The sequence below is a fragment of the Aquarana catesbeiana genome, linkage group LG01 (genome assembly GCF_042186555.1).
Source record: "Aquarana catesbeiana isolate 2022-GZ linkage group LG01, ASM4218655v1, whole genome shotgun sequence".
Taxonomy (NCBI): domain Eukaryota; kingdom Metazoa; phylum Chordata; class Amphibia; order Anura; family Ranidae; genus Aquarana; species Aquarana catesbeiana.
In genome coordinates, this window is record NC_133324.1 from 139,537,859 (window position 1) to 139,560,816 (window position 22,958).

General features: G+C 44.1%; 2 protein-coding genes and 1 pseudogene across 2 annotated transcripts in view; 2 read left to right on the forward strand and 1 right to left on the reverse strand.

Annotated features, from left to right (window-relative positions):
• The window catches only part of ARHGEF28 (Rho guanine nucleotide exchange factor 28), a 364,027-nt gene that overhangs the window by 337,407 nt on the left and 3,662 nt on the right, over positions 1-22,958 (reverse strand). The gene's annotated exons all lie outside the window — the stretch shown is intronic.
• On the forward strand, positions 8,192-8,360 carry LOC141124465 (U2 spliceosomal RNA; annotated as a pseudogene).
• LOC141134761 (uncharacterized) lies at positions 11,191-13,770 on the forward strand. The gene is made up of 2 exons (XM_073624202.1): positions 11,191-11,319; positions 12,028-13,770. The coding sequence occupies exons 1-2, from the start codon at positions 11,238-11,240 to the stop codon at positions 13,416-13,418; spliced, it is 1,473 nt and encodes a 490-aa protein (XP_073480303.1). The 5' UTR covers positions 11,191-11,237; the 3' UTR covers positions 13,419-13,770.

Consider the following 22,958-nt stretch of genomic DNA (forward strand, 5'->3'; position numbering starts at 1 on the left):
GGCTGTTTCACACCTCAGCACGATTGGACATGCTGAAGTCATGTGGTTACTTTCCTGTCTTTTCACTGGATGTTAGAGATCATAGCACAAGTTCAGTGTTAGAAATACACTGGAGAAAATGCATATTGACAAGGGGAGTGTAGAGGTGGGCGGGGAGTCTGACATCACGACTCCACCCACCGAGCTCCAGACAACAGACCCACCCACAGAATCTGCAGTTTTTCGGGTCTCAAAACAGACAGAGGGGAGACATTTGACAGGTAGATGCAGGAGGCATGTATATCCTTATAGATAACCCCTATGGCAGTAGTTTAGAAAGGATGACATTGGGTTTACATCCACTTTAAAATAAAAAAAACCTTATGACTTTACATCCTATTTAAAGTCTTCTTGGATTTTTCAAAAAAGCACCTAAAGGGATCTTAGACTGTAAGGAACAAGAATAATCTCTGGTCTGAAGAAAGAAATATAGAACTTTTTTTGTGACAATTGTAAATGTTATTTATGTGGGGCAGCCGCAATCGAATTGAAAAATTAGAAATTTTTTGATTCGGGCGATTCGCAATTTTTCACGGTTTGATCATTTCAAATAGAAAAAAAAACGTAAAAAAAAAAAAAATCAAAGAAAATTCTAATTAATAAAAGGAAACAAATTCCGAATACGAATCCTGAAAACAAATTCAATAAATCAATTGAATTTAACATAACAAAATAATTAGATTAACGAATCAAAACTCATTTTTTCATCATGCACATGTCTAATTCAAACCGTCCATGGATGGCTTTAATTTTTTTTTGTGCTTGTTAAAAAAAAAAAAAAAATTCTCAGCATTAAAATAGTTGTAAAGTTCAATCTTTGATTTGTACTTATGGCTCACCTATAGGTACTGTAAAGATCTCCTAAACATGCACCATTTAGGAGATATTTACTTTAAATGCAGCCGATGACGTCACCGATGATGTCACTGGCGCATGCGTTCTGAAGGAACGGCCACCCGGGCTGTTCCTTCAGAGTCCTGAGCCGGAAGGAAGACCGGAGAAGATGAAAGCGGCTTCCAGCGATGACAGCGCATCGATTGAAGGCTTTGTTTTCAGGTAAGTTACGATGCATATTAGCACATTATGGCTTTACCTTGCAGGTCAAAAAAAAAAGGCACCCCTTTAATGCTTCATAACAACAACCAAACACTACAGTGTCCACTATACTCAAGTCAGACAGGCCATGCCTGCAGATGAATTCCATACAAGTTTGAAAATATTCAATTGGGTCATTCACCACTTGCCGCCCGCCATATAGCAAACTGACGGCGGCAAAGTGGTTTCAATACCCTGACCGGATGTCATATGATGTCCAGCAGGATAACAGCCACTGCACGCCCGCGGTGTATCAGTCTGACACACCGCTACACCGATCTCGGTAAAGAGTCTCTGACGGAAACTCTTTACCATGTGATCAGCCGTGTCCAATCACGGCTGATCACAGTGTAAACAGGAAGAGCCGCTGATCGGCTTTTCCTCACTCGTGTCTGACAGGGGTGGTTGATTATCAGTGTAGCCCCCCCTGAGGATGCCCACACTGGACCACCAGGGACACCACTAGGACCACCAGGGACACCACTAGGACCACAAGGGATGTCACCACCAGGTATGCCACCCTAGACCACCAGAGATGCAATCAGTGCCCACAATGGATGCCAATCAGTGCCCACAATGGATGCCAATTAGTTCCCACAATGGGCATCACTGTTCGGCAGGCATTATTGTTCGGCACTGATTGGCATCCATCCGTATCATCAATTACTGTACATCATTGCCACCTATCAGTGCCCATCCATGCCCATCCCTGCCACCTATCAGTGCCCATCCGTGCCACCTATCAATGCCCATCCGTGCCACCTTTCAATGCCACCTATGTGTACCCATCAGTGCTGCATATCAGGGCCACCTATCAGTGCCGCATATTAGTACCCATCATCAGTGCCCATCAGTGCCACCTCATCAGTGCCACCTCAATGGTGCCCATCAGTGCCGCCTTATCAGTGCCCGTCGGTGAAGGAGAAAACTTACTTATTTACAAAGTTTTGTAACAGAAACAAAAAAAACTTTTTTTTTTTTAAATTTTCAGTCTTTTTTTTATTTGTTTAGCAAAAAATAAAATCCCAGAGGTGAACAAATACCACCAAAAGAAAGCTCTATTTGTGGGAACAAAATGATAAAAATTTAGTTTGGGTACAGTGTTCTATGACCGTGCAATTTTCATTCAAAGTGCGACAGCGCTGAAAGCTGAAAATTGGTCTGGGCAGGAAGGTGTATAAGTGCCAAGTATTGAAGTTGTTAACAACTTTACCGGTAAAAAGTACATTTATCTATACAGATCTCTACACCAGGGCTAAAGTAAAGACAACTAATGCTGGCCATACACTATACGAAAAAATCGTCCGAACCCATTTTCGAAAAACAACATTCGGCTGTGAGAGCAAACAATAGTGCCATCATGTAATGACCGATAAAACGTTCAGTGGACATAAATTAATCATTTTTTTGTTCCTTTTTTTTACATATACCTAGTGCAAACAGTTCAGACGGGAAACACATTGACCTTTCAATTTATCGTTCGTTTGGCAGAAAATTTCCAAACTTGTTCTTCGTTTTTTCGGCTCAAAAACGTTCCAACGATTATCGATATTGTGCCCATTAAATGGCTGAAAAACGGACAAACTCTCTAAATTACCGAATTTTGGCTGATTTTTCGTATAGTGTATGGCCAGAATTAAGGTTGGAAGAGGTTTCTAAATTAGGAAATTTAGGAAATGAAATAAATAAAGGACATTTGGGATCTACGTACTCCCACCATCAAGCAAGATTCCACCGGTCAACCTAGTACCCTCAAGCTTATTAAAATTGCAAGTCCAGACAGGTCCTGAAATCTAGCGTCTTCTCTCAAATAATAATGTAGATAATCTGTCATTGTGATGTAATTCAAAACAGGACATTGCCCCAGGTTAATAGTGTGTAACAAGCAACAAATAAACCCATCACTACTGATAAAAGCAATCACACACTTACATAGTATATATAGAACATGGCTAAACAGTCCATGTTTGGAACTATTATATTGATTAATAGACATGGCTCCATTATTTCCTCCTGCATGGTTAAATGAAAGAAACAAAGCGACAATGAAAGAGAAAACGTAAATGCCAGGAAAACAGCCCCTCCCTTCCACACCCCGCAGTCAAATCCTCTGGCAATTGCAACAATCACAAAGCTAGACAGAAAAAAAAAAGTTTGCAGCAATCAGGCCTGTGTTTTCCATATCTCTCTGTATTTCTCTCTATTTCATGACTTATTGTAAAATACTGTGCATACAACATATTGTGATTACAACACATATCTGGAATGTAAAGTCAATCAAGTCAGGTATATCCAGTGGCGCCCTTTGGGTTGGGGTGCATTCCTGGTAAATGCTAGTTGTTTGTCTGTTATGATTACCTACTCAATTAAATTGATCAAATCATCAGGTTGATCAAGGCATGGTTATGCTTCCTTGCATCTCCCAAGCATGTATGTTCATGCATAGAACATGTAAGCAGATTCCATAACTTTATAAGGCAACGATTTGAAATACATTACAGCACTGAATTTGTACAGTATGTTCCTTTAAATCATATCAAAACCCAAAAACAAAAATGTAATATAGTCTGAGGTTCTCAGTCCATAAATAAGGTGGCTGCATTCATTTTTTTTCCAGGCATCCATTCCTCCCCTTTTCTTCACCTGCAGATAACACACATCTGATCCCTGGATGGCCACACTTCTACTTCTCCATGGTATCTATAGAAGGAGCCTTGGTTGTTACCCAGGCTGGACTTCAGACATACCTGCCTTTGTTCATCTATTACAACAGTGTTTTTGCTGTCAGGTCACAAAAAAAGTTAAAAGAATGCTCCATTCCTGGACTGGTAAGCTGCAATATATTACATTTTTGTTCTTGGGTTTTATTATACTTTAAAGTGGTTATAAAGGCAGAAGGTTTTTATCTTAATGCATTCTATGCATTGACATAAAAAAAACTTTGTGTGGGGCACCCCCCCCCCCCCCCAATACCTACCTGAGTCCCATCTAGATCCAGCAATGTCCACGAGTGCCTGGACCATCCGGGACTCTCCCTTGTGATTGGTTGAGACACAGCAGCAGCTTCCGGTGCTGTCAAAGTCAGTTAGCCAATCAGGAGAGGAGGGGGGGCAAACCGCAGCACCGTATCTGAAAGGACACACAGAGCTGCAACTCGGCTCAAGTGCCCCAATAGCAAGCTGTTTGCTCCGGGGGCACTCAACAGGGGGGAGGGTCCAAGAGAGCCAGCGGGGGACCCGAGAAAGGAGGATCTGGGCTGCTCTGTGCAAAACCACTGCACAGAGCAGGTAAGTATAACATGTTTATTATTTTTAAAGAAAAAAAAACAAGACTTTAATATCACTTTAAAGCAGAGTTCCACCCAAAAATGGAACTTCCGCTTTTTGGAATCCTCCCCCCCTCCAGTGTCACATCTGGCACCTTTCAAGGGGGGAGGGGGGAGCAGATACCTCTCTAATCCAGGTATTTGCTCCCACTTCCGGGCATAGATAGCTGTAGTATCCACGGATATCTACACCATGTCCGGCGCCTCCTCCGTCCCCCCCCCGCTGTCTTCTGGGAGACACACAGGTCCCAGAAGACAGCAGGAGCCAGTGAGATCGCGCAGAGCGACTCGCGCAAGCGCAGTAGGGAACCAGGCTGTGAAGCCGCAAGGCTTTACTTCTTGATTCCCTTACCAAAGATGGTGGCGCCTCCACCCGAGAGCCAAGGGACAGATCGGCTTTGGGTGCCGACATTGCGGGCGCCCTGGACAGGTAAGTGTCCTTATTTTAAAAGTCATCAGCTGCAGTATTTGTAGCTGCTGACTTTAAAAAAAAAAAAATTTGGCGGAACTTCGCTTTAAGAAAAAATAGACTTACCCCAAATGAGCTGCTTTCCATGTATTTAACTAGCAGTATATTCATAACTCTTTATCGCTCAGACTTTTCCACATTTTGTCTTGGTACAAAGTGGTGTTTCAGTAGTTTTGGATTTATATGGTTTAATTTACACTAGCAATTATTTTGTATAGGTCACTGACATAAAATCCCATTTTAAGGTATAACTAAAAGCAAAACTTTTGTTTTTATTTTGGATAGAGTGTAGATGGATTAGAATGCTTGTCAGTTTTTATTGCAGTCTGTACTCCCATTAACCACTCACTGAGCCTTTTTCTGACATTTGTTGCTTACAAGTTAAAATCTAGAAAAGTTACTTAAAAACCAAAAACATTATATATATGTATAAAATGGCGGTCGTTGCTATTTTATGTCACATTGTATTTGTGCAGCGGTCTTTCAAACGCAATTTTTTTGGAAATAATACACTTTAATCAATTAAAACAAAACACAATAATTACCCCAATTTATTTGTATAATGTGAAAGATGATATTACACCGAGTAAGTAGATACCTACCATGTCGCGCTTTAAAATTGTGCATGCTCGTGCAATGGCGACAAACTATGGTACTTAAAAATCTCCATAGGCGACGCTTTAAAACATTTTACAGTTTACCTGCTTAGAGTTATAGAGGAAGTCTTGCACTAGAATTGCTCTCTCTCTCTAACGATACCTCACGTGTGGTTTGAACACTGTTTACATATGCGGGCACGACTTACGTATGTGTATGCTTATGCGCGGGAGCATGGAGGGATGGGGTGCTTTACTTTTTTTTTTTTCCTATTTATTTTACTTTTTATTTTTACACTGTCCCTTTATTTTTTTTTTGAATGTAAATATCCCTTGTAATAGAAATAAGCATGACAGGTCCTCTTTATTGAGAGATCATTTACCTTTAAAAACAAAAGAAAAAAAACTCCTTTGTTTTTTCCCAAGAACAGGAAGTGACGTCAGAGATTGCTCCAGTCCTCCAAGGGCTTCACTTAACTGCCTAACCAGCAAATGGCCGCATTGGATAGTTTCCGGGCTTAATGGATGGCTCTGGTAAGCTCGAAAACAACCGGGAAGCGGGAAAGCCAGCCGCCTAAGGGACGAAAAAAAAAAAAAAACATCTAGCTGCAGCCATAACCCTGGTATTTAATATCAAAATCATGACATACATTGCCAGTTAGGCGTTCGGTGAGATTCATCCTCTCTATTTGTCTTGTTTACCATTATCATTGAAAGTTAAAGAAAATCCCAAATTGTGGGTTGTCCCCGGAAAAGTAATAGAGGGGAAATCTTCCAATGGCACTAGTTCTGGTGACCTGGGGGTCCTCAAGGAGTTCTCCTAATTTGCAGGGATTTCCTCTCACTTACTCTTTTGGTTATGGAACAGGAAGTGAAGGGAAATCTCCCCAATGGGACACAGCAAAAAATAAATAAAAATCTCACAGGGGTTATAATCCTCCCTTGTAGGGTTATAGTAAAATAAAATGTGGAGAGAAAGGGTGATACCTATGCAAATATCTATATATTTCAGGTCGGGTGACCACAAAATATAGTGACATTGCTTTACGGAATGTTGTGACGTGGCAGTTTGAACGTTTTTCACAGTCTGGACAATGTTTGCTGTAACACATATTGTAAATACATGTTACCACATGGACATAGGTCTGAAAAGACAACAAACAGCTCGGGCCTGTAGCACAATAACAAGCACTTCCAAACATAAAAAATTATGGTACACCAATGTCTTTCAATTTACTGGAAAACCTCTATGTGAGCAGACACATAAAAATGAGACTATTAGCTATTACTAAGAACCATCATTCAAGTTGGTAGGAAGAGTGTGGTGGGTTCTAGCAGCACTATGATGTGTTCACAGATGGACAAATATGTCCACATTTGGAAAGATATTTGCCAGCTTTTACCCATACATACAGATCCTTCTCCTCTATAACCCCTCTTTAGGCCTACCCTACAACTGATTTCACCCAACAGCAAAATTAACCGCTTACGCACATATGCGGCCTTGGCTTTAAGGGGTTATATCCTGGTACCGTTTTTTAGAGTGGGCGGTCGTCTCTACAGGGATAACAACCAATGCGTCTCGGCTGTTATCCCGGAGGAGCGGTAGAGGACGTACCTCTCCTCCCGCCGCCTTCCACACCTCTTCCTGGGCCTCCCGTCCCACTGGGAGACCCGAGACATGATCCGGCACTTCCACCGACTAGAGTGAGACTGGAAGGAAGCCGAAGAAGGCTTCCTTCCCATCACCTTTGTGTAAACACGGAAGCTACGTCACAACGTCACTTTCGGTTTACTCGGCTGCCAATGGCGGCGCTTTAAAAAAAATATTACAGTATTCAGAATTGCCATTTTTGGCTATCTAAATACTTTGAAGTGCAAAGGAGGGATTTGGAGTCTTTTAGAACCCCGATCCCTCCATAAAGAGTACCTGTCACCACCTATTACTGGCATGTTTACATTCCTTGTGACAGCAATAAAAGAGATCCCATTTTTTTTGACAATGTAAAAAATAAATAAATAAATAAATAAGAAAAAAAAAACATTTTTAAAGCACCCCCGTCCCTGTGAGCTCATGCAGCAAAGAAAACACACACGTAAGTCACGCTCGCATATGTAAACGGTGTTCAAATCACACATGTGAGGTATCGCCGCGATCGTCAGAGCGAGAGCAAAAATTCTATCACTAGGCCTCCTCAGGTGATAGAATTATCACGGTCTTTTGCAAGCCAAATGGTCCGGGGCTTAAGTGGTTAAGCAACCTAATGCTGACCACACATGGATCGAATTCAGCCTGTTTAGCAGGGAAAGATTTGCATTCATCTGTGTTGATCTAATTACTTCTGTTGAACGGGACTGTTGTAAAACTTTTGTGGATCAGCTGGCCACAACCAATAGGGTACAGCTGCTGATCAGTGTATTCTGACAGCAGAGGATCCACCTCGCTTGTGTGGATGGAGGAATGCGTTCATTTTTTTATTCAATCTGCTCTCTGGCTGATCAAAAAATAAATGAAGCATCTACGGCCAGCATAAGGCACACAATGTAATTTCCAGTAGCACCGAGATAGTCATGCATGCATACTGGATGACCAGAGGATCCTCCAGTTGGCCCCATGCTCTCTACAAATACAATGCAGCTGCCATGAGCTGTATCTGTATTTTAGAGATCGCTTCTCGGCCTTTTGGCTAAGATCAAGTGTAGTATCGACTTTAGCCCTTAGGGGTGTCTCTGCTTCACAGCTAGGACGTTGAGAACCACTTGTATCTATCCAAGCTAATTGGTCCTTGTGGGGTACCCTCTGCTCGGCCTGGTAGGATCGTTGATTAAATTCAGCTTCACCTACTTGCTGCTATTGGGTTAGAGGCTTAGCCCCCACAGGGAACGAGATTGCGGTCTTCCCTCCTCCCCCACTCCGCATTACTACCTCCGGGCAGTAGATGCTAAAGCCTTTTTAAAGGCTACGAAAAAGAGCGAAGACGTCGAGGAACCAGAAGGAAGCCGCCTAAGAAACATCTGAAGCGACATCCAAATCCTTGACGATGGGGAAGAGCGAAAAGAAGACCGGAAAAGAGAAGAAGAACCCCGTTCCAGCCACTTCCTCCAAGCCCGGGAATGCCGCTGCCTCAACCCCTGCCCCTACCCCAGCCGGCACCAGCCGACCAGGACCAGCCAAGCCAGACCAGCCTGCAGACGGGCTCCCAGCTTTGGAGCCATGGATGAAGCAGACGGTCGTGCTGCAGCTGAAGGAGGTGGACGGAAGAGTCCCCGACATGACCCCGGAGATCTTTGGAAAGAAGATGATCCTGGAACAGGGGTTCAGCAAAGCGGAGACGCTTTCGGTGCAGGCCTTCACAAGAGGTATATTCTTTATAACTTTTGTGTCGTTCCAGGTCTGCAGAAGGTACTGGGAGATGGTGAAGACCAGTGGCCCTGAATCCCCTTTCCGGAAGTTCACTGCGAACTGCCCCATAACTCGGGACGAAAAGCGGGTGACAGTGGCCATGAGGAACCCCCATACCAGTGGAAAGGACATAGCCACCTACCTCCAGAGGTTCTGCACCGTGGTGAAGGACCCGATCCAAATCTTCGATGCGAACGGCTTCTGGATAGGTAAGTGGTCTGTGCTCTGCAAACTGAGGAAAGACCCTTCGGGGGACATCCAGCACCTGCAGCCTTTCTTCTCCCTGGGATCCTCCGCAGGAATCCTCTTCTACCCCGGCATACCCTACAACTGTAACAAGTGTGGGCAGCCGGGACACATAGGGAAGGATTGTACAGAACTTGCTTGCAAGTTCTGTAGGGTGACAGGCCACGAGACCAAGGACTGTCCAAGGTCTAAAGCCTGCAACCTTTGCGGATTGGCAGAGCATGTCTTCAGACACTGCCCCCAGAGGACCCGGACCTACGCTGGAGCCGTAAGCCAGGGTAAGCCATCCGGGAGAAAGCTGCCAGAAAAACCAAAAGAACCTCGAAAGGCCAAAGGTAAGTCCACTCCCGCCCCACCTGCACCTGCCCCTGCCCCCCCTGCCCCATCCCCTACCTCCAGCACACCCCCACCCACCCCCTCTGTGCCGGAGGAGCCCCTCCCCACCCCTTCCCCCCCCAACTGTCCTCCCTGGAGGACTTCCCCACCCTCCCACCCCCCTCCACCCCCACCAGTGGCCCAAGAGGAAGCCGGAAACGTAAGCCAGAGAGCCCATCAGCAGAGGAACCTGCCACCTCCACCAAACGGCCCAACGGGGTCCAACGCGACAGCGATGGACCCGAGCAAGTAGTGGAGGACCTAGAGTCTGCAGGCGAGGAGGGGGAAGGGGAGGAGGTCGTGGTCAACCCCGAGCATGACCTCCCCCCCGACGTCCACATCAGCCAGCAGATGATGGAGTCTGTCCTTGAGGAGCTGGGCCTGGCCCAGAACACAGGACAGACAGAAGATGCAACGGAAGAGCCACCCCCCCCTCCGGGGAGGTAAGTTCAGACCCTTGTTAACTAGACCCTCATACCCTTTTTCATTATGGCTGAGATCTCAATCTTTTCCATCAATGTGAGGAGTATCAAGGATACATCTAGAAGGCAAGCGGTCCTGACCTTTCTTTCAAGTCAGCAGAGTGATGTCTACATGCTTCAGGAGTGCGCCCTTCCCCCCTTGAGGAGGTACACTCATCTGTCCTCCCAGTGGACCCTTGGTCCCTCCTACTGGTCCGGGGGTGGCGATTGCAAGTCTGCAGGAGTAGCCATTCTGGTCAGGGGTGGGCGTTTCACGGTTGACTCTATCCATGAGCTAGTCTGTGGCCGTCTTTTGGTCATAGACGGCTCGTGGGTGGAAGAGCCAGTTAGGCTCATCAACGTGTACGCCCCCCCAGACAAGAATGCGCGGCTGGAACTCTTCCAGACCCTGCGGACCCAACTCGTCACCACCAGAACAGTAGTGATCGGCGGTGACTTTAACTGTCCGATCGAGGAGGATGGGCGCAGCTCCAGCATATACGCAAAACTTGATGCTACTTCTAGGCTGCTCAGGGAGATGATCTCGGAGGCCTCCTTGCAGGACGCCGTGGGATCCATAGGGAAAGGGACCGTGAACTATTCGTGGTGCCGACCCGATGGATCTGTGCGTTCCAGGATCGACTTCGTGCTCACTTCAAGAACAGTCAAGCATCGTGAGTTCTCCATGGTCCCCTGCTTTTTCTCTGACCACAGGGCTATCCACTTTCGGGGTGACCTGGGCGAGGGCATCGCCCGCGGACCGGGTTCCTGGAAGCTGAATAGCACCCTTCTGGAAAATGAGGAATTGATGGGGGAACTCCGTGAGGCCTATGCCACCTGGACGGAGGAAAAGAGATTCTTCGGAAGGGTAAGTGACTGGTGGGAGTTTGTGAAGGTTAAGCTGCGTAGCTTCTTTCAGGCAAGGGGACGCCAGCGTGTGTGTGCCAGGAGGAGGGAACTCAGGAGACTGCAGCGTCAGTTGCAGTCCCTGCAAGACCTTCAGCACTGTGGCTGGGACGTTAGGCAGGACCTGGAGGACACCAAGAGGAGCCTGAAAGGACACTTCGAGGAAGAATCCAGGCACATTGTCTTCCGTGCCAAGGTGGAGAATCTTGAAAAAGGTGAGAAGTGTAATTCTTTCTTTTTCAGGAAACTCCACTCAGGACACACACTCTTGTCAGAGTTGCGCGACGAGACCGGAACACTCCAGAAGGGGAAGAAGGCTGTGATGAAAGTGGTCAGCGACTACTACACCAACCTCTACTCCCCGAAAGAAACGGACACACAGGCGGCCGACAGGTTCCTGTCAGGTATCACTAACCAAATTGATCCTGCAGGTTCATCAACCGTCAACGCCCCCTTGGTGCTGGAGGAGCTGCACTCTGCCGCTAAATCCTTTAGGCGAGGCAAGACCCCGGGCTGCGATGGTCTCCCAGTTGAGCTCTATGTAGCACTGTGGGATCTCGTGGGCCCGGACCTGCTCGAGCTGTACGAGGAGATGGTGGTGGAGGGCAGAATGCCTCCGTCACTGAGGGAGGGGATGATCACGATTTTGTATAAGCGGAAGGGGGAGAGATCGGATCTTAAAAATTGGCGTCCGATCTCTCTGCTGAACGTGGACTACAAAATCCTCGCCAAGGTCCTGGCCAACAGGTTGAAGTCTGTCATCGGACAGATCATCCACCCGGATCAGACTTGCGGCATTCCTGGTCGCAGGATTGCGGACAGCCTTGCGCTTGTCCGGGACACGGTCCAGTACATTCATGGCCGCCGTGTGCACGCGGCCCTGGTCAGTCTAGACCAGGAGAAGGCCTTTGACCGTGTCTCCCACGAGTTTATGTGCAGAGCTCTGCGCAGGTTTGGTCTTGGGGAAATGTTTTGTTCGTATGTGAATGTAATGTACACTGACATTTCTAGTTTGGTGCTGGTAAATGGCTGGAAAACTGACCCCTTTCCAATTCTGTCTGGGGTCAGACAAGGCTGCCCTCTCTCACCTCTGCTTTTTGTTTGTTGTATAGAGCTCTTCGCCCGAAGCATCAGACGGAACCCAGAGATCAGAGGGATCACCGCACCAGGACCGGACAGACGGGAGGTCAAGTGCTCACTCTACATGGACGACGTGACGGTGTTCTGTGCTGACCGGCGCTCCATCGACACACTCGCCCAGACCTGTGAGGACTTCGGCCAAGCTTCAGGGGCAAAGGTCAACTGCGGGAAGTCAGAGGTCATGCTCTTCGGAAAGTGGTTCCTGCCTTCTTCTGCACCAATTCCTTTCAGCGTCAAGACGGACTTCATCAAAATCCTTGGGGTCTGGTTTGGAGCTGAGGGCGCAGCCCTGAAGTCCTGGGAGGAAAGACTGTCAAAGATGCGACAGAAGTTTGGACTTTGGAGCCTCAGAGAACTCACCATCGAAGGCAAAACACTGGTACTCCGCAGCGAGATTCTCCCTGTGTTGCAGTACCTCGCCCAGGCCTGGCCCCCTCGGGTCAACACTTGTAAGGCCATCACCAGGGCGGTGTTTCACTTCATCTGGAGCTCCAAAATGGACAGAGTGAAGCGGGCGGTTATGTTCAAGGAACCCCTCAAGGGCGGTAAGGGCGTGCCCGACATCGCTACACTATTGAGGGTGTGCTTTGCTTGTAACTGCATCCGCAGGACATTGGTGGACAGAACTGTGGACTCTGGTGGTAACTCTATGTCCCGTTTTTTCCTCCTGCCTCTTTGGAGGACCCTTGGATGGGACAAATGGGACAGCTCCATCCCCTACAACTGGGACACGCCTTGGTACTACTTGGACACCTTCAAGTTTATTAAGGAGCTGGGGCTACATGGAGTGAAGCCCGACTTGTGGAAGCCAAAAACTATCCACAAGTTGATCAGAGCATCGGACATTGTTGAGACTGTTCCAGGCCTCCCTTCAGCCACTTGTAAAGTGGTCTGGAGGAATGTTTCTTCAAAGAGACTCACCAACAGGCACAAAGATCTGGCATGGATGGCAATCCAAGGGGGGCTGCCACTCAGGACATTTATGCATGCCAGAAACCTGTGTAGATACAGGCACTGCCCCTTTTGCATCATCCAGGAGGAAACTGCTCTGCATGTTTTCTGGGAGTGCCCCTTTGCACAGGACCTGTTGAGGGCCCTGGAACCTGAACTCAAAGACTTTGTTCCACAGACTGCAATCACACACTTTGGTGTGTTGAACGGACTCTTCTGTGGAACTCATTCACAGGAGGACATTGACGGTGCCTGGCGGGTGCTGTGTTGCTTCAAGGACGCTTTATGGTGCGCCAGAAAGCGCCTCATCCACCAGCGGGAGAGGATGTCCATCGAGGACTGTCGCAGACTGGTTCACAGTCTGCTCAGAGACTATCACCTGATGGACTTCAAGGAGGAAGAGGAGGTCTGAAGATTTCCCCATTCCCCCCCCCTCTCCCCCGTGTATCCTTTGGCAGTTCAAATAAAGCTTCGGGCCTGTGAACTCTTTACTCCCTCCCCTGCCCCACCTTCTCCACCCCCCCCATCACACCCGTTGCCCATTTGAATGTTATTTGACTGTATGACTGGACTTTTTGTGAAATGTTTTTTCAGGTACTGCTTTCAGGGTAATGCGGCGTCATGCATGATGTGATGTTTCGGGGTGTTACTACTCTGCACAACACATTAGGCATCATACCGCAGGATGAATGTAATTTATTGGTATGCTTGGTGATGTATTGTAATGTAGTGTATTTATGCGCTGCGTCGCAGTACAGATTGGATGTACCCTGTTTAAGTATTTGTTTTTTTGTATATTTTCTTGCAAAATAAAGTATACATTTTTCAATCAAAAAAATCTGTATTTTAGAGAACCCCATCTGATGTTACTGACGTTAAGGTGCTGTCCTCCTTCCAGTACTACCATAGGCCTGTCTGCAGCTGAGGCAACCCACCCGACTTCCTGCTTCTTTCTCCTAGTGGAACCACCAGCTGCAAAAGATAGAGGTTTTACATTCATGTTTTTTAATGGTGATCTGAGGTCTGAAAGTGCAGGAATTGGAACTAATTTGAAGTCTGAAGTTGCACAAATAGGAGCTGATCTGAGGTCTGAAGGTGCAGACATTTGGACTGATCTAAGGTCTGAAGATGCAAGAATTGAGATTAACCTGATATCTGAAGGTGCAGAAATTGAGATTAATCTGATACTTTATATGACTATACATGAATTTATGAATTGGGGCTGATATGAAGTCTGATGGTGCAGGAATTGATACACATATGAGGTCTGATGGTGCATGAATTGGGACACATAAGGTTTGATGGTGCAGGAATTGGGACACATATGAGGTCTGATGGTGCAGGAATTGGGACACATACGAGGTCGGATGATGCAGGAATTGGGACACATATGAGGTCTGATGGTGCAGGAATTGGGACACTTATGGGGTACGATGGTGCAGGAATTGGGACACATATGAGGTCTGATGGTGCAGGAATTGGGACACATGTGAGCTCTGATGGTGCAGGAATTGGGGTTGATCTGAGGTCTGACAATGTGAAAATCAGAGCTGATCTGAGGTCTAAGGAGCAGGAATTGGGACTGTGGTTTATATCTTACTAGTGTTCACTGGCAAGCCAATCTCAAACTTACACTCAATGTGGAAAAGGTTGCTGACCCTTGAAAGCCCTCGAGTTTTGCTAGTTTACCCTAGGAATTACCAATGTTTGCAAACACACAGAACATGTGGAACGAACCGACCCTAAGGCATAGCCCTAAGTTTGTTCTGGCCTTCACCTACAAAATGTAAACATTGGTTAACCAGTAATACCTGGGTTGTTTTTGTCCAAACTATCTCCTTTATCATGTTATTGTCTTGGAATTGAAAGGAACATGTCAGGCAAAATGGTCGGCCCTCATGCATGTTCACTTCATCAAATCTGGCCCTTTTTGAAAAAAGTTTGGACACCCCTGCTCTAAGCTTTCCTAAAGTATGCATTGCTCCCAATAATTTAGGTTCATAAATAGCAAGAGGTTTAAGAAAGAGATGCATGGATTTTGCCTAGTTTTATAAACCATCCTTCTGATGTGTTAGCAACTGATGATTATTGGCAAGGTTTAGCACCAAGTTTATACAAGCAGAACTGACCATACATTGATAGATTTTTGTACGATTGTTTGTACAAATAAATCTTGTCAGCACATTCAATAATACCTTTAGAGAGAAAAACTTACCATCCTGCTCCTTTCATTGTTTTTTTCAAGTGAAGTGAAAGTGAAAATCAAGTGAATGTTTTGAAATCAATTTTTTTTTTTTTAAACAAAATTCTACCCTTGTATAGTCAGCTTTATTCATGCTTCTTGCAGGAGTAAACCAAGAACAGGTTTAACTAAATAAAACCTGGCACCTTAGATGATTGTAAAGTATATAAACATCCAAAATAATGTGAAAATTTTCCATTAACTTTTTTTTGGAAGTGGGAAAAAGTCAGTACACGTTTAAAAGACCATACATTCTACAGCTCCATATCATTTGTTTCTAGTGTGTCCAGCTGGAATAAGAGGAGGCAGAGTTGTGTCAACCTGGACATCAGTCACCGCAAACCAGCCCAAAGAATACTCTAAAGCTGGGTACAGACGTGCAGAATTTCATACAACCATTCGCTAGCTTTTTTTTTTTTTTTTTTTTTTTTTTTAATGCCATAGCACAAGATATCCATTTTAATTAGTAGACAAAATTTGGATGGAAGTGTGCAAAAACTCCCCATATACCAGATGCAGACTTCAGTTGGATGCCAGTAAAAAGAAATTGAGCTATACAATGTGAACAACAAGCTGTGACGAGATTCTTCTCTAGATAATAATCTAAACCAGTGTTTCTCAACCAGGGTCCTGTGAAACCCTACGGTTCCTCCTGAGGTTGCTAGGGGTTCCTTGAGCTTTGAGCAATGGTGGATTGATCTCCCACCTTCACTGATCACCAATTCAAGTGGATAATTTCCCATTACTTCCAAACTGACCACTAATGTTGGAGTGGACACTAGGTACGCTACATTATTTATTCTTACTGTATATTAAAAACTTTATATGATATATAAATCACGCTAATGTATCAAGAGCTGTAGGCATCATTGTTTTTAGCAGGGGTTCCCCAAGAACCTGAAAATGATTCCTCAGGGTTCCTCAGGGGTAAAAAAGGTTTAGAAAGGCTGCTCTAAACTATAGCTAAACTACTGGAGAGTGGAGACCAAAGACTTGTGTTTAGAAGTCATAAATTGCTTACAAATACTACAAAATAAATGTATCCTTCCTGTTAATGTGTACTACAATATAAATAAACAGAATATTGTAGGGCCTCAACCAAAAACTACACAAGGAATATGTTTGATAAATATACTCAACACATCCACATCGCAAAAACATCCAAAAACCCTTTGCTCCAGAAAGATAATACTGCAAACCCTTTAATAACTAGCAGGTCCTGCTTGTATTAAATCCACAACAAAGGCAAATAATATTCATAAGGCTTAATGTACACGGGATGTTTTACAACCTCCCCTGAATGATTTAACTTGACAGATAATAAACGACTCTTAAAAAAGCCGGTTATGCCACGTTTGCTTTTAGAAGCGTTTTTGTTTCTCAAATAGTCAAAAATGTAAAACTCCTGTAAACGAAACGGGGCTAACCATGAGTTACCGCATTTACAAGCATTTACAAGCTGTTACAGGTATTTGGCGTTTCAACTGCCTCTGAACATCTATCCTGAACGCATTTTTTTGCTTTCCAAAAATGCTTCTAAACTCAACTGCCTAGAAACTGCTATAAACGACCTTGTGTACATGTACTGATAAGATAACATAGAGGAGGGTTCAGGGGCAGCTGAAAAAAAAACATCCAACTGCTTCTAAACTTCAGTTTACCAGCAGCACTGTACATGAGGCCTAAAGCCTTGTACACGCACTTTGATTTTCGGACGACAGAACGTCCGATTTTTGTTTCTGACCATGCGTAGTCTTGCTCTTACGATTTTTTTCGTACGAAAACCATTCGAATGAAACGAAAATCAGACGTTGAGGTCACATCCGACAAAAATTTTATAGTCTCCACATCCAGCTTTGTCTGACGAAAAAGAGACTAAAATGAAAGGTGGAGAGGTACAAAAATGAAATAGTAGATTGAGATAATATTGAATTAAAACACTAAACATAATAGGACACGAAAATAGTAATTCAAAATTATACACTTTTTTAATTTTATTTTATTTATATATATATATATATATATATATATATATATATATATATATATATATATATATAATTTTTTTTTTTTTATTTATATTTTTTCTTTATTATTATTTATTTATTTTTTGTATTGTCGGTTGCTTGACACATGTAATAGGGCGCTGTAAAGCCCCCTTTTTAATTATACTTTGAATAATGTTTTGCACAAATTGAGTTTTGGTTATAAGTGGTTAGGCTTTTTCCTTTTTTCCTTTTTTTTTCCTTTTGAAGAGGACATGATCCGGTGTGTTTTCTCGGGGTGGGGGGGCTTATTGTGGTGTATGTTAATGAAAAAATTTATGTAGATATATTGTGCAATATGTTTTCTATGTTGTATGTTGGAACCTGTCTTAATAAAGAAAAAGTGATTATAAAAAAAATAAATAAATCGGCTGTCGAAAGCCCCGTACTAACGGTAAGATTTGCGGACGATCGGTCGTTGTAACACAATTGACGTCCGAAAATCAAATCGTGTGTACAGGCCTTTGATCTGCCCTTCACATCCATTGTAATAAACCGTCTAAAAGGGGAGGGAAATATATAAAAATGGCACTGTTCCGAAATAATAATATTATTAAACTTCTTTTAAGTTTCAAACCATGAAGTATAAAGCCTCATGCACACTGGATGTTTTTGCAGTTGCTTCAGGCGTTTTTTCTGCAGCCATTAAGCTGCCCAGAATGTTATCCTAAGGCTCCATGCACACTGAGCTTAAAAAAACGTCTGTTCTCTTTGGAGTAATAAATGCTCATATCGAGCACTATTTGTACAAAGTTTAGACAAGTTTAGGAGAGTTTTACGTTTTTTCTGCCAGTGAGCTCCAATCAGAAACGCGAAAGAAAAGGGTTTTTTTTCCTGCCTCTAAACGTTGATCTCAAAATATGCCTGTAAACATCCTGTGTATGGACACATAGGATAACATTGAATTGCTTCTACAGGCAGAACACAAAACTCCTGTAGAATCAACGTTTTTTACACCAGTGTGCATGGAGTCTAACTGTCCATGGAGCCTAATGCTGCGTACAGACGATCGGACATTCCGACAACAAAATCCTGGATTTATTTGCGACGGTTGTTGGCTCAAACCTGTCTTGCATACACACGGTCGCACAAATGTTGTTGGAAATTCCGAACATCAAGAACGCGGTGACGTACAACACGTACGACGAGCCGAGAAAAATGAAGTTCAATAGCCAGTGCGGCTCTTCTGCTTGATTCCGAGCATGCGTGGAATTTTGTGCGTTGGAATTGTGTACACACAATCGGAATTACCGACAACGGATTTTGTTGTCGGAAATCTTGAGAACCAGCTCTCAAATTTTTGTTGTCGGAAATTCCAACAACAAATGTCTGATGGAGCCTACACGCGGTCGGAATTTCCGACAACAGGCTCACATTGAACATATGTTGTCGGAAATTCCGACCGCGTGTACGCGGCATTACTATCCATGGAGCCTAACTGTCCATGCACACAGAGGGTTCTCGTCAGCGTTTTTTGGCAGGCGTGTTTTCTGGCTGGAAAAAAAAACTCAGAACTAGTGGGTTTTGAGAGTTTTTCAGCTGTAAAAACGCTCTAACTCTGATGTCCATGTAGGTGTGAGATCCACGGCATTGGTTGACTATGATATTTACACATAAAACCACTATAGCAATGTAACTGACCCTATGAGATCCCCCATAAATTCTGGATTCAGAGAGCACCAATATGTATTTAGCATATTTTTGTGCTTGAAATAATTTATCTATTTCAGTCTGACATGTGACTGACTTTTAGGCAGAAGGCAAGATCTGTCATGGTATGCAGTCTACAGCATTAAGCTTAGGTTCAACCATTTTCCCCCCACTATAGGACTGGTACACGAAGGAGTTATTGTTTTCAGTTTCCTCTATTATAATGTGAACAACAATGAAAATCAGGAACCTGAAGTCAAAGAAATAAATAGGCAGAATGTCACCATCCCATAATAAAAGCCACAGCCACTTCAATCGCCCTTCTCTGATTTGTAAAAGCGACCGCATTTTGTTCTGGAAGTCAGAAGCTGCAAATCAGGAACCAACTGCATGCAGAACACTTTGAAGGGTTAGTTCACCTTTACCAAAAAAACTGCCTCTGCAGATAAGGGACACTGGTAGATAAAAACAAACTGTGCAGCTCTGACTAAAGTTGAATAATATCCTTGCTATGGTTCTGTATGCCATTTACATACATCCTGAAGCCTGACTGGAATACCCCCAAGATGTTGCAAAGTGAGGCCTAGTTGTTACTGCTCACCTCCGCCTATTGATCTATCATTCTCTTTTATGGTTCTGTCTCCTGTTACTAATATTATACACCCCTGTGCTAGGTGCTTCCTAAACTTAGCTATGAAGTCTGGCCCAACCTCCTCCTCTCCTGCCGAGGCCGATCCAATAACAACTAGGAAAGAGACAGACGGTGCATAATGGCAGTCTGTCTCAGCTTTGAGCACTTTCCCTGGACGAGCAGAGGTGTCAGCCTCTTCATACCTCTTGCCACTGCTTGTCTGGGGAGCCAAGACAAGCTGCCATTTAGCATCTGTCTCCTTCCTAGCTGTTATTTGTTTAAAAATAAAAAATGTGCCTTTAGTTGTACTTTAATAATTGACTCATTATTAGGCCAATGACTCAATGGAATGTTTTGAAGCAATGGGATCAGCATCTACTACTGAAAATGCTACTGTCGTGTTTCTGGGTTACCAAGTAAGTTAAAGTACAATTAAAGGCATTTTTGAAAACTTGGATAAAGAAGTTAAGGGTTGTAATGACTGTCAGTTTTCTATCGCTGTCTGTGTACCCAATAGGGAGATTCACTCTCTCTAAATGCCCAATCATCTGTGACTGGGGCACTCCCCACTCTGTAGCCACAGGCATACTGATGGGCTCATTCATTTGGGTTAAGACTAGGATCCAAAAACGCGCAAGCTCATCCGTCATCAGAAATGGGAATGAAGGTAATTCTGAGTTGTTCACTTCCTGTTGTGTCTACAGGACAGGAAGCACAGGAAATCTCCCTAATGAGACACAGATGGCAAAAAGAAAAAAAAATATGACAGAAGATTTAACCCTTCCATATGCTATCCAAAATGGAAAAAAAAAAGGTTTTGACTTTAGATATACTTTAAGTCATAAGGCGTACTTATAGGTCAGCAAAAAAGAAAAAAACCTTGGCACAGGTTTGTTTTAATTTAAAGGATAATATTACAGTGCCTGATGATGACGAATGCCTTTTATACAAACGCAAACAAGTTCAACACATTGGCTTAATAATTTAATATCTGCTGCTGTGCACACACATGCCACGTGATGATCTCACAGTCACAGAAGCAATTCTTCACTAGTCTGGTGTTACACTTCACAGCCTTTGCAGGGATGGCATGGCTTGCATGAACAGTTTTCTACATTACATCTTATGTGCCACACCAATCATGGCAGCTGGAGAATGTGTGCGATGGGGACATTACGTCTGTGAATGTGCGCTACTTTAGCAATGCATAACTGCATACAGCCACCTTCACCCATTATATCAATGAGTGGCTGTAAACAGCTCCAGGACTTTCCAGGCACCAGCGCATGGGCAAATGTGCCCATACACATGAAGCCTAAAGCAGGCCATACTTGGGTCGAATTCTGAAATAAGAAAATCGTAACTAAGAATTTTCTTTCGAATTTCGCACCTTTAGTGGGCTAACGGATGATTTTCAAGTTTGAGTGATTGGGCGTGTTGTAAACTTTTGGAAAAACGAATACATTTCCGATCAATGATGGGATAATTGTGCGAAAAGTATAGTCGAAAAAGAAATGTGCATGACCTGTGACCTGGAAAGAAAAGAAGATTCCCAGCTACAAAAAATTACTTTCTGTAGCAACATGAGATAAAATTGAAGACTTGGTTGGTACATTTGCCACCCCCATTTAAACCGGAACAGGTATTAATTACACAGGTTCTGTGGCTGATTAAGGTGGTAATGAAACTCAATTAGTGCCTTATCTGCATTAAATTAGCCTCAGAACCTGTGTAATTCATATGTGTTTGGGTTTTAAGCCTCGTACACATGATTGGATTTTCATTGTGTGATGACAGACTGTTGGCCTAAAATCCAACTGTTAGTACGCTCCATCAGATTGTTGTCCAACTTTCCCGCTAACAAATGTTGGATGCTAGTAAATTTTCGCCGGACAACAGTCTGTTGTCAGATTTTCCTATCGTGTGTACACAAGTCCGTCACACAAAAGTTGAAAGTACAAACACGCATGCTCAGAATCAATGCTCACCAAAAATGACATTATCAGAAGGGGCCCAAAGGGTGGCGCTCAAGAGCTGAAATTCCTCATAATACGTCACCACGTTCGTATTTGTTGGCCGACAATTGTGTACCATTTGTATGCAAGGCAAGTTCCTGGCCAACACCCTTCGGACAAAAGTCTGACACTTTGTTGGCCAACAATCTGATTGTGTGTACCAGGCTTAAAGTGGTTGTAAACCCTCAGGGACAACTTTCACCTACAGGTAAGTTTACATTAAGGCTTACCTGTAGGTGCTTGCAATATCTCCTTAACTTACACGGTTTAGGACATATTTGCAAAAACGACTGCACCGATGTCTACAGCACGGCACAGGCGCACTGAATGTGCCGTTTCCGAGGGCGATCATGCCGTCACTGGCGGCTCCCGCATGCATGTGCGGGAGTGATGTCATCGCGACTCCGGCCAGTCATACAGCCGGAGTCTGAGAAAGCGGAAGTCACTCCGGGAGACATGGCGGCGACGGAGGAGGGGAACGAGGACCGCTGTGGGGGCTTTGATCTCAGGTAAGTAATTCATAATGAGCTTGTACGCTATGCATACTAGCTCATTATGCCTTTGTCTTGCAGGGTGTAATTTTTTTTCTTTTTTCAGAGGGTTTACTTCCTGTTTAAGGCCTGGTTCACACCTATGCATTTTGAGTGCATTTTCAGTTTTGCAGAAACCCACTACAGTCCATATAACATGGTTTCCTATGGTCACGTTTACATCTGTGCCTTTTATGGAAAGGGCCAAGGACTTTTTTCTGGTTTTTGGTCCCAGAGACTTCAGTAGATTAAAAATGTATATTGAAAAATGCACCTGGAATATGCAAACTGCAACCTACATAGGTGTGAACCAGGCCTTAAGGGATGAGGTGGCACCCCTATTGAATGTTCGAATTTTGAGATCAATGGTGGCACCATCGGATCACAAAACGCACAAAGTTTCTGATTTTCGAAAAAAAGAAAACTGGATCGGAATTCGACCCATGTATGGCTAGCTTTAGACCTGGCAAAGCATGTAACTACAACTATACAGGTTTATTACACAGTCAGCTCTCTGTGACCATGGACATCCATACATGATGGGATTTGTCATTCCATATCACCAGGCCAGCCATTACTGAAAGCAAATGTTTACAAGGCACTGAATAAACCTATTAATCATCCTAATCACATCAGCCTGATAAAGATTGACTGCAATAGACAACCTGGACCTGATTAGCTAGAAAGGAGTTTCTCCTGTTCCCTTCAGCCAATCCTGAATGAGGTAGTACAGAATCTTATGGGAAATAAATATACTATAGACTTATCCCAGACCCGGCCAATAAACATTGCAACATCCCCAACAACTGCAACATTGTAACATAAAACACATCAGAACA

Excerpts from the sequence above, each read along its gene's own strand:
- LOC141134761 (XM_073624202.1), top strand. The coding sequence starts at position 11,238 with ATGAAAGTGGTCAGCGACTACTACACCAACCTCTACTCCCCGAAAGAA. Across the intron at positions 11,320-12,027 it reads GGCCGACAGGTTCCTGTCAG|AGCTCTTCGCCCGAAGCATC; the intron begins GTATCACTAACC and ends TTTGTTGTATAG.